This window comes from Salvelinus namaycush, chromosome 2 (genome assembly GCF_016432855.1).
Source record: "Salvelinus namaycush isolate Seneca chromosome 2, SaNama_1.0, whole genome shotgun sequence".
In the NCBI taxonomy this organism is placed as follows: Eukaryota; Metazoa; Chordata; class Actinopteri; order Salmoniformes; family Salmonidae; genus Salvelinus; species Salvelinus namaycush.
The window spans coordinates 53,075,764-53,093,987 of record NC_052308.1 but is presented as its reverse complement, the minus strand read 5'-3'; the positions used below and the strand labels follow the sequence as shown (position 1 = coordinate 53,093,987).

Below are 18,224 nucleotides of genomic sequence, written 5' to 3'. Positions count from 1 at the left end.
CTAACCGAAATATGCAAATATGTGCTAGAACGCGGTAATAGGATCTCGCTATAGCAAGTATGTGGAATGTGCATAAGGACTATTGGCATGTGCATAAGGGCTATTGGCTCTGCCCACTATGATTAATTTGCTCCGATTTGAAACGACAAGGCCGTGGTCTATCTTGGGTTAGTTATAAACAACTGTTCATTTGAATGACGTTTATTGTTATCTGGTTCATCAAAATGTTTATTGGAGCACCACCATTTGTTTTTTTAATTGACAGAACTTCAGAGAAATTAGGCATATCTGAATTAATTGTATGCCTACTGTTAGTGAAATAAACTAATCTGATTGCAGTAACACGAGACTGCCCCAAGGTGGGGTCAGAAACAGAGCTATGATGGTGTGTCACTTATTTTCTTCCGACTGCCATTACAAAAATGTTCTAAGTAATAGTTGTTCCAGAATAGCATGAAGTTGTGCGTTCAACGCGAGTATATATGGTGCCATGAGTGCTGATAATTCTTGTGCGGACGTGTCGGTACCTTTACGGAACCTTCTGAACTCGGTCCAGTGTATTCGAGACCGAGTAAAGGGTAGCTATTTGAATGGTGTTACCAGCTTTTTGTATTGATATGTTTACCATTTAGATAGCTTGCTTCAATCTAGAGCCATGTGATAGCTGTTGTTAGCTAGAAACATGGTGGTAACGTTAGCTAGGAGGCTAGTTAGCTAACGTTAACAACACTGTTTTGATGCAGATAGCAAACATGGCGTGCCTTCTGAGGGAGCTAATTAAGGATAGGGTGTTGTTTTAGCTTCTCAAGTCTTCCTAACTAGCTCATGGTTGCTAAAGTTATAATGAATTATCTAAGTAGCTAGCTAATTAGCATATTCAGAAATTGTTGTAACGTTTGTTTGTTTGTCTTCAGATGGGGAGTCCAACGAGTCCAATGGGGTGTTCAACCTGTCAAACTTCTGGGATACGCTGAGTTGAGTTTTGCTTTCTTTAACACACAGTAAGATGTGTGACTCCATTGCGCTGACAGTTCCTTTAATATTTCCTTTGGTTTTCTTTCTAAGGCTTCGGTGATTAAAAATGTTAAAAAGCAGTGAATAACGCTAACCCTCCAATCCCCAGCGCAAGCAGTGAAAGCAGCCTCACAGGAAGCCACTAAACTCAGCCTTGCCTTCTCTAAGCCTCCCGTGCCAACACAAGAGGTAAAACTGAGTTTACAAATGTTTAGCTAAATAATATGGTTCTCCGCAGTGACTGTTACTCAAGGGTACAATAGTTGTCGTCATCCCTCATAGACACTGTGGTAGATTATATAAATCCATATGCTTGGCGCATCCATAATTATTGGCCCAAAATATTGACTACTGCGAAGCTGCCACCAGCGATAGGGTGAATGCTGACAGGCACTGCAGTCAGGCATGGAAGACCACGACAGGCAGTCTCCCAATCGTGATTCTCCATGCCTCAAACTGTAGATTAAAACACGTCAAACAAATCCCAAAACTGACAGTCTGAAACCATAACCAATCCCCTTCAACCCTTCTTACACTTTGCTGCTGCATTCCCCGGCGTCTCTAAAACATGGGATTGAAGTTCAATTTTAATTGAGTTATAACCATAATGCTAGTAAACATTTTGTCATTAGTAAATGTTTCCACTTCTTCCTCATCAGGATGGTGAGAAGTTTGCTGAATCCATCCAGAAGAGCATTTTGGCACTATCCACTGTGTATTACTGGTTGCCCAAAAGCCATGGTAAGCTACAGTAAATGCAGAAAGTGTCTGCATGTAGGACTGATATTAGCGGGATATATATATATATATATATATATATATATATATATATATATATGCATGCCTAGTTGGAATTATTACCCTGATCAATAGGGAAATACTCGGATTGCTTGAAGTCAACATAATATGCGGTGGTTAGAGTTCTCTTTGAGGTCAGTGTAGATCCACAATACAATTCTCCGGGTGGGTTGTGGGGGGGACTGAAGATTACAGAATCATGTCTGTCCTATGAAATAAATTCCCAAATGTATTCTACAATATTTTATTTTCTATGTTATGCTGTGTGCACTGAACTGGCATGCATGATTGTTGCTGACACTCAGATGAAGGGAATTAAATAGTCTATAATATGCACTGCCGCAGCCATCAACTCAAACAGTGGTTCAAAGCCTATACTTTATCACTCAGGGTGTAACTTTCCAGTGGTACTATTTTTGCCATGTTATTAAAACAAAATCAGACAACCCCACCTTTTTACCTAGTCGGCTTGTGTGTTCTATGCGAGATAAATATTCCTCTCAAGGCTCACTCTTAATAAAGGGACAATGGTGTCTTACAAGGGCAATGAAATGCTTTATTATAGAAATCCATGTTTTTTCTTAGAGTGAATAATAATTTTAAATAATAATAATCAGGATGTTGTGTCCAATGGGTAAATGCAGAAGGACAAACCTCATTCTTCAGCCTATGTATTTATAGCCACTATGCTGCATCAGTTGGGCTATAACTTATAGTGCTTATTGCTAATGATGTATATGATAATAGACACATGGTCCAATATGTTAAAATTATATTATCATTTTTACCAATATGTTATTGGGCTCATTTCTGAGGTGCAAATTCTATTTTAAATGGTGCCAGTATTCTCAGTCCTTTTACATAAACATGATCCCGGAGAGGATCCCAGAACCCCTATGCAAGGGGACTGGAATTGGTCAAACTCGCAGTTTAATACATGTACAAAATGACCCTCTTTCTTTACAAGCATGATGGTCATGACTTTTTTTTACATGAAAGTGGTGGTTAACCTGGCCTCAGAAAATCAATCTGAGATCGACTTAACTTTCAGTCATGTTTTGTTGTTGCTTTAACCCCAAATGCCCCCCCCTCCCCTTTTAGTTGTACTCTACGGAAGCTAGTTGTCTTTCAATTCTCTCCTACTCCTGTAGGTATCACATTGAGGAGACTGGTGAGAGATGCCACAGCTGAGGTGCTAGATGGCATTGTGCAACTGGTGGACGTCATCGTCAGTTCCCCACTACAGAGGTAGCACTGCCCACAGCTTTGAAACAATCTACATCGATATGCATTACAATGTTAAGGCTAGTTATTAGTTAGAATTTCAACTAACATTTTTTTTACATGGCTATTTACTGTGTAGGATTTGTTATTGCCTACATTTGGAGTGCAGGAGTTTGGAATTGAACAGAGTAATTTTATGGAGATATTCTCTCATCGATACAAAACATAAACGATAAAATAAACATTTTTCAGGGTGTTCTTAGTAGAATTGATGCAGAGTCTTAAAGGAAAAGGTTCCCAATTGTTTTTCTCACATGTATTCAATCAACCCACTGTTATTACTCTCTGGAAATGTAATTGACAACTTTCACCTATTTAAGAAATCTTATTTGAAGCTCTGTCAAGCGAAATGTTTCTGCTTTGGCAATTGCCTTCAAATCTTGTGGTCTTTGCAGCCAACTTTGCTCGCTTTGACAGCATTTGGGTAAAGCCGGTGGACCGACAGGCAGTCAACCAGTTTTAAAGTTAAAGAGCGATAATGGAGGAGGCTGCTTCAAGCTTAGTTGCAGAAGCACAAACAATAATTTTGTTACTAAGGCATGTATATCGCTGTAGGTAATATGCACCCAGTGACAGTTTTCATGCCCTCATTTAGCTCGATAGAGGTGGAGGGATCAGGCCGCAATGCGTTGTGGGAATCGAAGGCCTGGGAGACAGGCCATGCTCCAAGGTCGCAACGACAAAATATTATGTTTTTTTGACGGGCAGTAGTCATTATTCAAGATTTGCCGACAACGTACACTACCGTTCAAAAGTTTGGGGTCACTTAGAAATAAGTCAAGATAACTTTCACAGTCAAAAAGCAAGCCGAGATCTTATAATCAGACATTTTTTGTAATGTAAAAAAAACATTACCCTAATAAAAACAGTTCTGTAGGAATGAGGTTTGTGCAGTAGGCCTAATATATTATTACAGCATTTTGGCTATATGCCAATATTTGTTCTTCTCAGACCATATTATTTCAGAACTTGAGCTTTGATGCAAAATAGATCAGTTGGTGTAGCAATTGCGAGGTACAGCTGAACATAAATTGAAATAATTAGCTTTTTATTTTACTGGACTGATGGTCATACTTTGAAGACAACTGCTCTAGAAAGAGCCCAGAGTTTCTGACTTGGAATGCCTAGTTGGATGACCGTTTTTGAGTTCCCAGTTGTGTTGGATGCACTGAAGTTGGAGATTTCTGAGTTCCCATTTGTTTTGAACAAGGCATTAGTATCTGCGGAGGGAGGGATAGAGCAGCAGAGGCTGCTCATGGTCCCTGCTCTCTCCTTCCTTTCATCCGGTGAGACTGACCAGAGAGGGGACACAGTCTTCCACCTGATGGAAAACCTTGAGTCGCTCTGCATCTGCCTCATGCACAAATTCATGTTACTATGACCAGAGAAAGTTAAATATTCCTCAATACTAAAATGGACACGACGAGCTGCTAATAATGAATAAAAACGCAGGGATATCGATATACTTGGCTACTCATTCATAGCAGCTGAAGTGGGAGTTGGGAGAAGTGTGTTTTGTAATAGTGTTGATTAAAAACTTAAACATGAACTCATAAAAACAGAAACTCTTTGCTGTATTCTTTGACAGTCTCTGGTCATGGTTTTAAAAGTTTGATATTCTCTTAGGCTGGTACCAAACTTTGCTGTGGCCAGGTCGTGGAAGCTTGTAGGCACAGTGATTTGAGCTATCCGATTGGCCAGCGCACTATGTACACTTAGCCACAGATCTCCCAGTATGCTGGGTCGGCGAAGTTTGTCTTTTCGGAAAAACGAAATCGTCCAAAATGGGAGCACTTTGCCTACCCGGTGCGCAGGACTTCTGAATCAGGTGTGGCTACCACCAACAGTGCAACACAAGAAAAAAAAATACGCTTGGCTTTTCTATAGATGTGTTTGGTGATCAACTTGGGTGAACTTTGCCTTTTTAGCATGTCAACTATAGCAGTAAGCAGGTTTCGATCCAAACAGTTCAATGCAGATTAATTACCTGACAGATGGGAAAGTCAACGCTGGGCTGATGGAAAAAGGAAATGTCAGTACAATTTCATAAATGCCGAAACACAATTTGTTTGTTCAACATGGTGGAATTTTTTTGTGTCAGTAAAATTAATTATGTGTGAAATGGCGATTGGAAACAGCTTTTTATGCTCCAATCACACAATGATATGATATGTGGTCCTCGCACTACTACTTGGGAAGCATGTGGTTTATTAGGCAACAGATAAAATAAGTTCTGAACTTCACAGGGTGGTGAAAGTGCATGGTGATGAGCTTGATGCTCTTTTCCAATAAATATTGAGGGTTCTGTTCTGGTGACATGACGATTGATGCTTGGCTGCCATTTGACAAATAAAAATACTCCCGCTCTTAATAGCATCATCATTTAGGCTAGCCTACCTCCACTGTATCTGCGGGCTGTTGGCCAAAGCGCATGTGCAAAGATGGGAGTGGGCACATTTGCTATATAACTCAACAGTTTTGGTGACAAAATCATTCGTAGAGTTGAAAATGCGATTGAAACCCATCTTAACTTGTATTTTTTTTATTCGGTACATGGGAATTTAACCGCAAAGTTATTTTTAATGTGCAGTACGTCATCACACAGCCTTTTATCCGTACAAGTCAATTTCATAGAAACATCTCTGGTGGGAAAATGTACGTATTGTTTTAATGCAGATTTTTGCATGAAAATCTGTCGCCAATTGGATGGAATCCTAGTTGTTGTCTGTCAGACATAGTAGAATAATACCGTTTTATTGAAGGACCTACAATTCTTACTAAAGCTTTTTTATTTAGTTTATCACAGGAACAGCTCCAGTCTACAGGTGGGGTATGGTCAGCGTGTGACCAGTTTGCACATTTACCAAGAGGTGAGTAAACTTACCAGAATTCATCTAGTTCAGCATGTACTGAACGTTGCAGATAAAAATGCCATGAATAGAGCTGGCATGATTGCTTACTGTACATGTCAGATAGATTGTGTTAACAAGATGTGTGTATTTCTATCTGAATGTTCCACAACGGTTTGCCCTGCTGAATGCAGCCCTGAGCCTCCATGTCCAGAAAAGTATACTACGAAGCAAGCTAGATCTACTCAGGGTTTCCTAAAGCTAGCCAGTTTCAGTTACCTTCCATTCCAGCTCAGGCTTCATGCGTACTACGACAGTGGATATTGCTCGTCTGCCTGCCGCTAACTCTAGCAGGCTTGTAACTGCGTGTGCATGTCACACCTGGCTAGTCGAACGCCGAACTCTTCAGTAAGACGATGTTGGAACATCAATTAAAAAGTTTAGCAAATTCAGCAGGCTATCGTGTGAAATTGACTTTTAGAAGTGCCGTCTTTATTTTATTACTTTGGTGTGGTTATCAATGCACGAGCAGCTTTCTTCCCCACTAAAGTTTTACTGTGTGTGAAGTTTCCAATGCATTTTTCATTACTAAATGTGTAATGTGATAGGTATTTTAACATTACTATTTTTAACACACACAAACATATTTGATTTAATAAATATTTAATCAGTCTTCCGCAAATCAAGTGGATGATGACGCAATCTTTGTAAGAGGGAGGGAATCTGATTACGTTGGTCCTCAACTTGCGCCTCTGATTCTTCATTCCGGTTAAATGTAGTTAGCCTACCCCGGAGCAGGTTAGATCTGAATGATTCGTTGCCATAGAAATTTACCTGTATAAAAGGTGAGCCAATTTCATGGTACCGGTTATCCTAAATAGAACTCAAAGTTGACTAAAGTTGTCTCGCTAACTCCTCAACTTACATTTGTAGTACAGGGCTATTTTTAAAGCAAGAATCCTTAATTGTAGCAATAACAAAGTGGCCACCCTGCTTCATTTTTAGTTAAAAATGGATGGGCCTGGAGAAATGTAACACTTCTCAAATTCATAGACAGCTATGGAAGGAAGGAAGGACTGATCATCCATGATATCAAAATTATAGTTTTGACTGTATTGAGGCTAAACAGTTTGTTTACATTTACGTTGTTTACAAACATTGGAGTCATCAAACAAGCTGATATTTTGGGTTGATCAAAGCTCATGAGGCATTGAAGTATACAATGCTGTGAAAAAGTATTTGCCCCCTTTCTAATTTTCTCTCTTTTTGATACTGAATGTTATCAGATCTTCAACCAAAACCTAATATTAGATAAAGGGAACCTGAGTGAACAAATAACATAACAATTACATACTTATTTCATAAACAAAGTTATCTAACACCCAATGCCCCAGTGTGAAAAAGTAATTGCCCCCCCTTACTCTTAACTGCTTGTGCCACCTTTAGCTGCAATGACTCCAACCAAATGCTTTCTGTAGTTGTGGATCAGTCTCACGTCGCTGTGGAGGAATTTTGGCCCATTCTTCCATGCAGAACTGCTTTAACACGGCGACATTTGTGGGTTTTCAAGCATGAACTTCTCGTTTCAAGTCCTGCACATCTCAATTGGGATTAGGTCTGGACTTTGACTGGGCCATTTCAAAACGTCAAATTTGTTGCTTTTTAGCTGTTTTCATGTGGACTTGATTGTGTGTTTTGGATCATTGTCTTGCTGTGCTTCAGCTCCCATGGCCTGACATTCTCCCTTAGAATTATCTGATTCAGAGCAAAATTCATGGTTCCTTCTATCAAGGCAAGTCGCCCAGGTCCTGAGGCAGCAAAGCATCCTCAAAGCATCACACTACCACCACCGTGCTTGACCGTTGGTATAAGGTTCTTACTGTGGAATGTAGTAATTGGTTTTCTGCAGGCATAATGGGCCCCATTTCATCCAAAGAGTTATATATTTGACTCCTCTGTCCATGGAACATTCTTCCAAGATCATCCAGGTGCTTTTTGGCAAACTTGAGTCAACTTTTTTGGGGAGATGGGTCCTATTATGTCTGGTGAAAACCAGACATTTCATAATACTTGGCTCTAGTCTAGAACATATTTTTCTGACAAAGATAAGCTGTGTAAGAAAAGGATGATACATTTTGATTGGCACCCAAGTAATCAAGTGTTTTATGTACAAGGAAAAACTATGCCAAAGCAATCCCCAACTGTGTACATTCCCATGTTAGTACAGTATATTCCTGTAAAAAAAAATCTGTAGTGTGTATATAATGTCTGGCCCAGAGCCATAAATATACATGGTTAGGCATGCAACTGCTGGTGTAAAAAGGGCTGTATTAAACAATCTGATTGTTCCGAAAACCATAGGGCCATAAGAGCATGTCTGTGCCTGTCGTGTTTGTCCATGCAGATAACCGGGCAGCAGTGCTGGGGGTCTTGGCCTCCTATATCGGGGTGGTAAAGGATGCCATAGAGGAGATGGAACAGGTGCCCTTTACGCTTTCACCAATGATGGCTTCATTTCACTTCTCACCACATTTTCTTCAGGAAAATAACCCTTTTATAATTGTTGTAGCTAACTTAATAAAAATGGCTGTACACGTTTTCCATGAATACATTAGCATTTTCATTGAGCTGAAAATGTAATGTCACCTTATGTTGCCATCTCGTCTGTCTCCATATGTCCCTTTTGTATCCTACACTTGTCCTCGTGTTCGCTTGGGTGTGTCCCAATAATATATATATGTTTTTTATTCTCCTGAAGTGTACACTCGTTCACCATAAAGCATTGGCTTTGTGGATGCTGAAGGGAGTTTCCACCATATGTCTTGTATCAGTCATTTCCTTTTAAATCAGTGAAAGGAAGTGAACAAGTGCACACTTTGGGAGGAAGGCACAATAATTGTGACACAGCCCAAGTTTATATCCTCAAATCCGCTCTCCCTCCCACTAGGCGCAGGCTGAGAGCCAGGACCCATTCAGTGACGTGCTGGATGACGAGGACCAGGACTCGCGGGGCAACCAGGACACATACTGGTCCGAGGAGGACCGCCAGCTCATGGCGCCCTGCCAGGGCCTGATGAAAGCATCTGCTGCCTGCCTGAAGAAGCTGGTGTCTGCCGTCAAGGCCAATGGCAACGTAAGCATGCCAGAGACTGTGGCGCAGCTGGATGACCTGGCTGATATCGCCAAGGAGATCAGCCCCAGGTAAAAGAGGATGGTCGATTCCAAATGCATTTAAAGGGATGGATAAGTTAAGGGAGTTTAGTCTACATAAGTGCTTATTAGGGTGTAGAGCTAGGTTAGAAGGTTGATTTTGGTCTTTGGCAGATGACATTGATGGTGGTTGGTTCATCTCCTGATTATCTACACGGGATGTTGTTTTACCCCCAACCCTGGCTTAGTTTCCCAGATGCCAGGATGATGAGACAATGAGGCGTTCTTCTAAACTCTTCCAGGCTATCTCTATCTCAGGTCACACACCACATCTTGTCTGGAATGCCGTTTGTAGGTTTTTATCAGTCATTGTCAACTCAAGCTACAGTTGAAGTCGGAAGTTTACATACACTTAGATTGGAGTCATTAAAAATCATTTTTCAACCACTCCACAAATTTCTTGTTAACAAACTATAGTTTTGGCAAGTCGGTTAGGACATCTACTTTGTGCATGACACAAGTAATTTTTCCAACAATTGTTTACAGACAGATTATTTCACTTATAATTCACTGTATCACAATTCTGGTGGGTCAGAAGTTTACATACATTAAGTTGACTGTGCCTTTAAACAGCTCTGAAAATTCCAGAAAATTATGTCATGGCTTTAGAAGCTTCTGATAGGCTAATTGACATCATTTGAGTCAATTGGAGGTGTACCTGTGGATGTATTTCAAGGCCTACCTTCAAACTCAGTGCCTATTTGCTTGACATCATGGAAAAACCAAAATAAATCAGCGAAGACTTCAGGGGGAAAAAAGTGTAGACCTCCACAAGTCTGGTTCATCCTTGGGAGCAATTTCCAAATGCCTGAAGGTACCATGTTTGTTTATCTGTACAAACAATAGTACGCAAGTATAAACTCCATGGGTACACGCAGCTGTCATACCGCTCAGGAAGGAGACGAGTTCTGTCTCCTAGAGATGAACGTACTTTGATGCGAAAAGTACAAATAAATCCCAGAACAACAGCAAAGGACCTTGTGAAGATGCTGGAGGAAACCGGTACAAAAGTATCTATATCTACAGTAAAATGAGTCCAATATCGACATAACCTGAAAGGCCGCTCAGCAAGGAAGAAGCCACTGCTCCAAAACCACCATAAAAAAGCCAGACTACGGTTTGCAACTGCACATGTGGACAAAAATCTTACTTTTTGGAGAAATGTTCTCTGGTCTGATGAAACAAATATAGAACTGTTTGGCCATGATGACCATCTTTATGTTTGGAGGAAAAAGGGGGAGGTTTGCAAGCTGAAGAACACCATCCCATCCGTGAAGCACGGGGGTGGCAGCATTATGTTGTGGGGGTGCTTTGCTGCAGGAGGGACTGGTGCACTTCACAAAATAGATGGCATCATGAGAAAGGAAAATTATTTGGATATATTGAAGCAACATCTCAAGACATCAGTCAGGAAGTTAAAGCTTGGTCGCAAATGGTCTTCCAAATGGACAATGACACCAAGCATACTTCCAAAGTTGTGGCAATATGGCTTAAGGACAACAGTCACAGTATTGGTGTGGCCATCACAAAGCCCTGACCTGACCTTAATCCCATAGAAAATGTGTGGGCAGAACTGAATAAGCATGTGTGAGCAAGGAGGCCTACAAACCTGCCTCAGTTACACCGGCTCTGTCAGGAGGAATGGGCCAAAATTCACCCAACTTATTGTGGGAAGCTTGTGGAAGCTTGGCTTCCCAAAACGTTTGACCCAAGTTAAACAATTTAAAGGCAATGCTAATTGAGTGTATTTAAAATTCTGACTCACTGTGAATGTGATGAAACAAAAAAGCTGAAATAAATCATTCTGTACTATTATTCTGACATTTCACATTTTTTGTGGTGGTGTTCCTAACTGACCTAATACAGGGAATTTTTACTAGGATTAAATGTCAGGAATTGTGGAACTGAGTTTAAATGTATTTGGCTAAGGTGTATGTAAACTTCCGACTTCAACTGTATCCCTGGCAAAAACCCATTTCCTTGACTATAGCCCAGACTAACTGCAGGAAGCTAAAGTGGAACCATTCCCTTTACAGAAAAACAGAACTAAACAGAATAGAAAGGTCATACTATTTATTAAGTGTATATAATTGTCTATTAATATAAAATAAATAAGGTAAATGCATGATTTTCTCCCAGACATATTAAAACCGTGACACACACCTACTGGTGAAGTGATAACACCGGCTTCGAGTGAATTTGGAGGAAAATTGGCACGGTTGGCAAACCGAAAATGGCCTAGACAATATCCAAAACAACACACTGAATTAATAAATGTTCAATAATTGTAAAGTCATGTCTTTCTACTCAACACAACAAATTTGACCAATCTGGGAGGTAAAGTAATTCAACTATTCAATAATTTTGCTGTGTATTTCGGATGGAATCCAATGCCCGGAACTCCCTGGCTGGCTATTTTTTCTATTTGGCTGGCTACTCCATATACTTGAGGAAAACAACTACGGACAAGCTGTTTGTGAGCTAAAATCTGTCTACCAAATCAAAGGAGTAGTTTTCTTCTGAATGCAACGGTGTAGCTAGTTTCCCACTACAATCAGACTGTACTGTCAGCTAAAAATGACATGCATCGCTCAAGAGACTAGATCCGGGGGCTATTGACAGATCTATATATAAGAGAAATGAAAAGTGCAGGAGCGGTGGTAGCTTTCCCAAAATTCCACTGTTTTCCAGAAATGCCGGTTGAAATATTCCCAGAATCAGGAGCAAGTCATCTGGAATCCAATGAGCAGGATTTCTGGAAAACCTGGGAATTTGGAGTGAATTTCTGGAATTTTGCAACCATGCCAAAACCTTGTTTCCTTGAATGTTGCTTTTCAAAGAAACAATGTTTTGGCATTACTCTGCAGAAGTTTGATAAATGGTTGGTTCCTAGTACCTCCAAAGCCCCTTGCCATCAAGTACATGAAGCAGCAAAAGTCGTTTTTAAAGAAAAAATGCAGTAGCTAATAGCTAATTGGTGCACAATTAGGAAGCAGGTTGATACAACTACACTGAATGCCAGATCTGCTCATGTAATGACTGAGAATAGTTTGTTCTCATGCTTGTGCATCATTAGACAAAGTGTATATAGTGTCCACACCAGACACTTACCTTGGACGAACCTTGGACGAGGTCACAGTATATGATAGATCTAGTAATCTTTGCAATACGCTTAACTCAGGAACCAACGCTTGTTTTATGGGGTTGACCTCTGACTCTCTCTTTGTGCTTCCAGTGTTGATGACCTGGTACTCAGTCTCTACCCACCCATGGATTACTCAGGAGTGGATCAAAACGTAAGGCGCTTGGATCATTTGTGTCATAGACAGTGTATATAATTAAGTGATTGTACCTCAGTCATGACGAAAGTTGTGCTGTTTAATTGGAAGTGGTGGCTCCAAATGAATAATAACATTATTTTAATGTTTTACTTTGTTAATGCTATTAGGTTTTCCTTATTGAAAGGCTTTGTTGAAGTAGTTGTAACACAATAGGGGAGGAGACAGACAACTTGGCATGTTGTATACATACACTTAATTTATTTTCTGCTGAAGTATGTTTGGGATGGCTTGTAATTGTTAAAATATACTTTTATGATGTTTCTTCCAAACGCTCTCTTTGTCTTCATTCCAGGCATGTAAACTGACCTTGGTGCTAAAGAAAGTGTTGGATATCATCAGGTGTGTATAGAAGGGCCTGTTTGTCTGTGAGCCACGCAAACAGTGTTGTGTTTTCACCTGTTGGCTACTGAAACATCCACTTGGCAGGGCTTATCTATAAATTCTTCTTATGGAAAGACCTGATAGAACTGGCTTCTAATGTCAGACAGTACAGTCGTGGCCAAAAGTTTTGAGAATGACACAAATATGAATTTCCACAAAGTTTGCTGCTTCAGTGTCTTTAGATATTTTTGTCAGATGTTACTAGGGAATACTGAAGTATAATTACAAGCATTTTATAAGTGTCAAAGGCTTTTATTGACAATTACATGAAGTTGATGCAAAGAGTCAATAGTTGCAGTGTTGACCCTTCTTTTTCAAGACCTCTGCAATCCGCCCTGGCATGCTGTCAATTAACTTCTGGGCCGCAGCCTGTTCTCGCAAAATCAATGCTTGGGAGTTTCAGAATTTGTGGGGTTTTGTTTGTCCACCCGCCTCTTGAGGATTGACCACAAGTTCTCAATGGGATTAAGGTCTGGGGAGTTTCCTGGCCATAAACCCAAAATATCAATGTTTTGTTCCCAGAGCCACTTATCACATTTGCCTTATGGCAAGGTGCTCCATCATGTTGGAAAAGGCATTGTTCATTACCAAACTGTTCCTGGATGGTTGGGAGAAGTTGCTCTCGGAGGATGTGTTGGTACCATTCTTTATTCATGGCTGTGTTCTTAGGCAAAATTGTGAGTGAGCCCACTCCCTTGGCTGAGACGCAACCCCACACATGAATGGTCTCAGGATGCTTTATTGTTGGCATGACACAGGACTGATGTTAGCGCTCACCTTGTCTTCTCTCTTGTCTTCTTTTTCCCGGATGCCCCAAACAATCGTAAAGGTGATTCATCGGAGAAAATTACTTTACCCTAGTCCTCAGTTGTCCAATCCCTGTACCTTTTGGAGAATATCAGTCTGTCCCTGATGTTTTTCCTGGAGAGAAGTGGCTTCTTTGCTGCCCTTCTTGACACCAGGCCATCCTCCAAAAGTCTTCGCATCACTGTGCGTACAGATACACTCACACCTGCCTGCTGCCATTCCTGAGCAAGCTCTGTACTGGTGGTGCCACGATCCCGCAGCTGAATCAACTTTAGGAGACGGTCCTGGCGCTTGCTAGACTTGGGCGCCCTGAAGCCTTCTTCACAACAATTGAACCGCTCTCCTTGAAGTTCTTGATGATCCGATAAATGGTTGATTTAGGTGCAATCTTACTTGCAGCAATATCCTTGCCTCTGAAGCCCTTTTTGTGCAAAGCAATGATGACTGCACATGTTTCCTTGTAGGTAACCATGGTTGACAGAGGAAGAACATTGATTCCAAGCACCACCCTCCTTTTGAAACTTCCAGTGTGTTATTCAAACTCACTCAGCATGACAGAGTGATCTTCAGCCTTGTCCTCGTCAACTCACACCTGTGTTAACGCGAGAATCCCTGACATGATGTCAGCTGGTCCTTTTGTGGCAGGGCTGAAATGCAGTTGAAATGTTTTTTGGGGATTCAGTTAATTTGCAATTCATCTGATCACTCTTCATAACATTCTGGAGTATATGCAAAATCCCATCATACAAACTGAGGCAGCAGACTTTGTGAAAATTAATATTTGTGTAATTTTCAACTTTTGGCCACGACTGTACAATGGTAGCGGATGAGCTACAGTCTACTGAGAGCCACTAGTTTCTGATGCATCATAGTTGTAGGGAGGAAGCCAGCCATTACACCTTCATGAGAGAAATAATGACTTAAGTTGCTCTTTACATCACCGCTCACTTAAACTCTTTGTGTCTCAATATTATTCGTTTTCCGTCAAGGGGACCAGTCTGAGAGGATTTGATAGGTGGATGAATGAGGGAAGGAAGAAAATGATTGCTTTTTAGTGTACTCTACTTTGACACAGCCTTCTTGTCCTCCTCCCTCAGAGCGAGTCACGTGTGTTTAGAAGCAGACCTGAACTGGGTGCAGTTTCTGAACGGGGCCCTGGATCACAACCTACAGAAGATCAAAGCTCTGATTCAAGGCTCCAGCTAGATGACGAGTGGAGGGTGTGCGTGAGGTGAATGGAGACAAAGGTGTGTGTGTGTGTGTACACGTTTATGGAGAAAGGGAAGGTGTGTGCGCATGTGTGAAGAGGACTGGGGCATCCTCTCTGACCCTGAGCTCAATGGACTTTGTTGAATGTTACACAAGTGTGTTTACTTCCCCCTTGTGTACACACTCTATACATCATTAAGACAGACATATTTGCAAAACATAAAAATCTTGATTCATGTGTGTATAAATATTTATAGATTAATTTTGGCTTTACCACTCATCTAGCTGGATGTTTTGCAGTGGCATAAGTCTGTTTGGAGATCTTTAATCAACAGGCTTGACTTTGCAAAGAACAATAACAATAAGATGCCGTTTGCATATACCTGTTTTCATAGAATTTGTACACAGTCAAACTACAGTATTATACATTGAGGGAAAGCGATTTCTGTGTACTTCTGCTGCCCACTTTTTGAAAATTAGAATTTTTGCTGAATATTGTTCAACAATGAAGACCATGCTATAAAATATGATAATGACCGGCACTTTGTAAATACAAAATAAAAGTAACTCGCCTTGCACTCAAACATGAGCAGGATTACATTTATTTTTCAGAAGTGGTTGTCGTTATTCTTCGAGGACTTTAAGATCTGCCTGTAGACACCGGTCACATTGCAGCTTGCCTTAATATCTGTGAATTGGCCACAGTCGAATTCAGCCACTACCTTCTTTGGAGTGAAGGGCACCTGCACCTGCACCTATGCCCTGGTTTTAGCAGAGGAAATCTGAGGAGACATGAACAAATTATACCTCTAAAACATTTGACTTCTAAACTACAAACACACACACAAGGTTGTGTGTAAAATATCACAGATGAGAGAACTCAAAGCTATAACTGCATGTCCTTTCTAGTTTAGCCAAGAGCTCAATAATCTCTCATGGACAGACTACATAAATGGTATCGTCAAGTCTGTCAAAAGATTGGTGAGTGAAGGCCTCTAGCGCAATGTCTTTCTCTGTGGTGTACACTTCCTCACTATTGACCTTGTCTGTTACCACAGCCAAAACCTTGATGCTGCTGTTCTCCAGCATGTGCTCACTGTACACAGAAGGGGATGGGGATAGTCAGATCTGTCAACACAGACAATGCATTTCTATGTCATGGTATCACAGGCCAACATAGTGTAGAGTCCACAGGACAACGTTAGTGACCTTAACTATTTGCCCTCCTGAAATGCACCACATTTTTGTCATAATCAGTCATGTCCTCCTGATCATATAATTTAGGCCAGGATTGCTGATTTGGACAATGCACCATTTAAAGGTAATTTCTGATTGAGCCAACAAATGCAATGTTTAACATGAATGTGGTCTGCAAACACATAAAATGTGCAATGTGGACATCAATCTGTTTCTGTTTTTGTCATTGTCTTGCCTGACAGCAGCAAAGCAGAAACAGGTCGTCAGTCAGGCTGGTTGAGACCATTGGAATGAGAAACACTTCAGCCTTTCATCATGCATAATGCATGCACAATATGCATAAAAATAGGTGAAAGAGAACTTTGGGACAGTATGAAAAAGCTAATCTATTTTTACACTTTTTTTGCAGAGTAGCCTATGACATTTAATTCAAGTTAAAGCTGTTTTTTTTTAATGGCAGTGAGGAAATTAAAGGCCCTAAACAGCAGGAAGTATCCAAAAAAGGAAGCTTGTACTGATAACATTGTATAATGAACTACAGTGTAACTGTATACAAAATATGTACAGACACAGGAACAAATCCGCATGTTATGTCCTTCTATAACATAATTTGCTGATCTGCCCATATCTGTAAATATTATATAGTTCTCTGCAATATACTGTACAGGCCAATTTTTTTTTTTTTTTTTTTATACAGCTGTCAGAAATGATTAAATGAACAGAACATCCAAAATATTTAAATCCTTATTGGTGTAAGACAATTTAACATTCTACACCTTTACCATACTCAGTATTAGTTTTTCAAGTCACCCAATTACCCAGTCACTGTACTATATGACCCTCTGTCACTTAACATGATATAGACTACGTTGACATTTCAATATCCACATTTTTTATTATCTGAATTAGATTTTTTTTTAAATCTTGCACAGAGCAGTACTAGTTGACTTACCAAAATCCATTCAAGCCGTCTGTCACGTGGTTATGTTTACATTTACATTTACATTTAAGTCATTTAGCAGACGCTCTTATCCAGAGCTGTTTGCTCGCTCCACTTGTTTGCAAGTGGAGCGAGTTGCTTGTCATAGTACTGTAGTGAAAGGATGCCAGAGCTTTTAAAAGGAGCCCTACCCATATCACAAGAATGTCTCTAACGTCATACAGTTAGAAATGTACACACCCTTTCTTACCTTGCAGGAAATGGTCCTCATACAGAACAGGATAGGAATGGTCTTTCCCTTGGCAAGTTGGCTACGCTCAATATTGAAGACATAGCATGACCTAGGTCCTAGATCATTAAATGTACAGTTTATGAGCATTAATCAACAGACTCCCTTTTTAATTGCATTTTTATTTATATTATTTTCTAATAGCTTCTGACTTATATTGTTCTGCCTGAAGACAGTGACCAGGTAGTGGTTTGATGAGGTGTCCAGTAGGCTACATAGTAAATATCACCACATCAGCATTCATATTAAACCAGAGATGTGAGTTTAAGTGCAGCATTGAGATTTAATTGCTTTAGGTATACGACTCTCCTTATGGTTTTATTACATGGTTCAATACATTATTTGATCATAGGATGCCTTTAACCACAGACAACCACTATGGCAGTGAAACAGTACAGTAACTTGAACAATAATACAAGTTAGTAGGTAATGTGAATGAACGTGTGTAAATGTCCCCAGGCAGAAAAAGGTATTGAGCGCCATCTTGAGGTTCAGAGGTGGAGATCCTAAAGTACACTAATAGAAAACATAATCTTGATTATTTCAGTCATCATACGTCATTGATTGACATTAATGGGGAAGTTCACACTCAATTTTAGAAAAAAAATTCCACTCTTCCATAAATCCATATTTGCATATTGTTGTTGTTGTTGTAAACAGCATCATTCGAACATGGATTTATGGCAGTGGAAAATAATTCCTAAATTGAGTGCAGAGATATTATCCAGAATGAGATTCTGATGTAATATGAGTTGGTATGGAGCATTTTGTAACATGCTTTAGAGTAGACACATTTTCATAATGCATTGTAGTCAATGGCAAGTGATGACATAAATACCGTTTGGGGGATCAACTACAAGCACAGAAAAGTGAAAATAAGGCTACATGTAAAAATTTGAGAACTT

General features: G+C 40.2%; 1 protein-coding gene across 1 annotated transcript; it reads left to right on the top strand.

Moving 5' to 3' along the window:
• Nucleotides 1–418: 418 nt before the first annotated feature.
• ccndbp1 (cyclin D-type binding-protein 1) lies at nt 419–15,477 on the top strand. The gene is made up of 11 exons (XM_039015094.1): nt 419–578; nt 915–974; nt 1,124–1,203; nt 1,674–1,755; nt 2,964–3,060; nt 5,893–5,966; nt 8,350–8,426; nt 8,893–9,146; nt 12,391–12,451; nt 12,789–12,835; nt 14,782–15,477. Exons 1-11 carry the CDS (start codon nt 491–493, stop codon nt 14,888–14,890), a joined length of 1,029 nt encoding a protein of 342 aa, XP_038871022.1. The 5' UTR covers nt 419–490; the 3' UTR covers nt 14,891–15,477.
• The last annotated feature ends 2,747 nt before the right edge of the window (nt 15,478–18,224 follow it).

Coding starts and splice junctions, on each gene's coding strand:
- ccndbp1 (XM_039015094.1), top strand. CDS start 491: ATGAGTGCTGATAATTCTTGTGCGGACGTGTCGGTACCTTTACGGAAC. Junction 3,061..5,892: donor GTCAGTTCCCCACTACAGAG/GTAGCACTGCCC, acceptor TTTTTTATTTAG/TTTATCACAGGAACAGCTCC. Junction 9,147..12,390: donor GCCAAGGAGATCAGCCCCAG/GTAAAAGAGGAT, acceptor TTGTGCTTCCAG/TGTTGATGACCTGGTACTCA.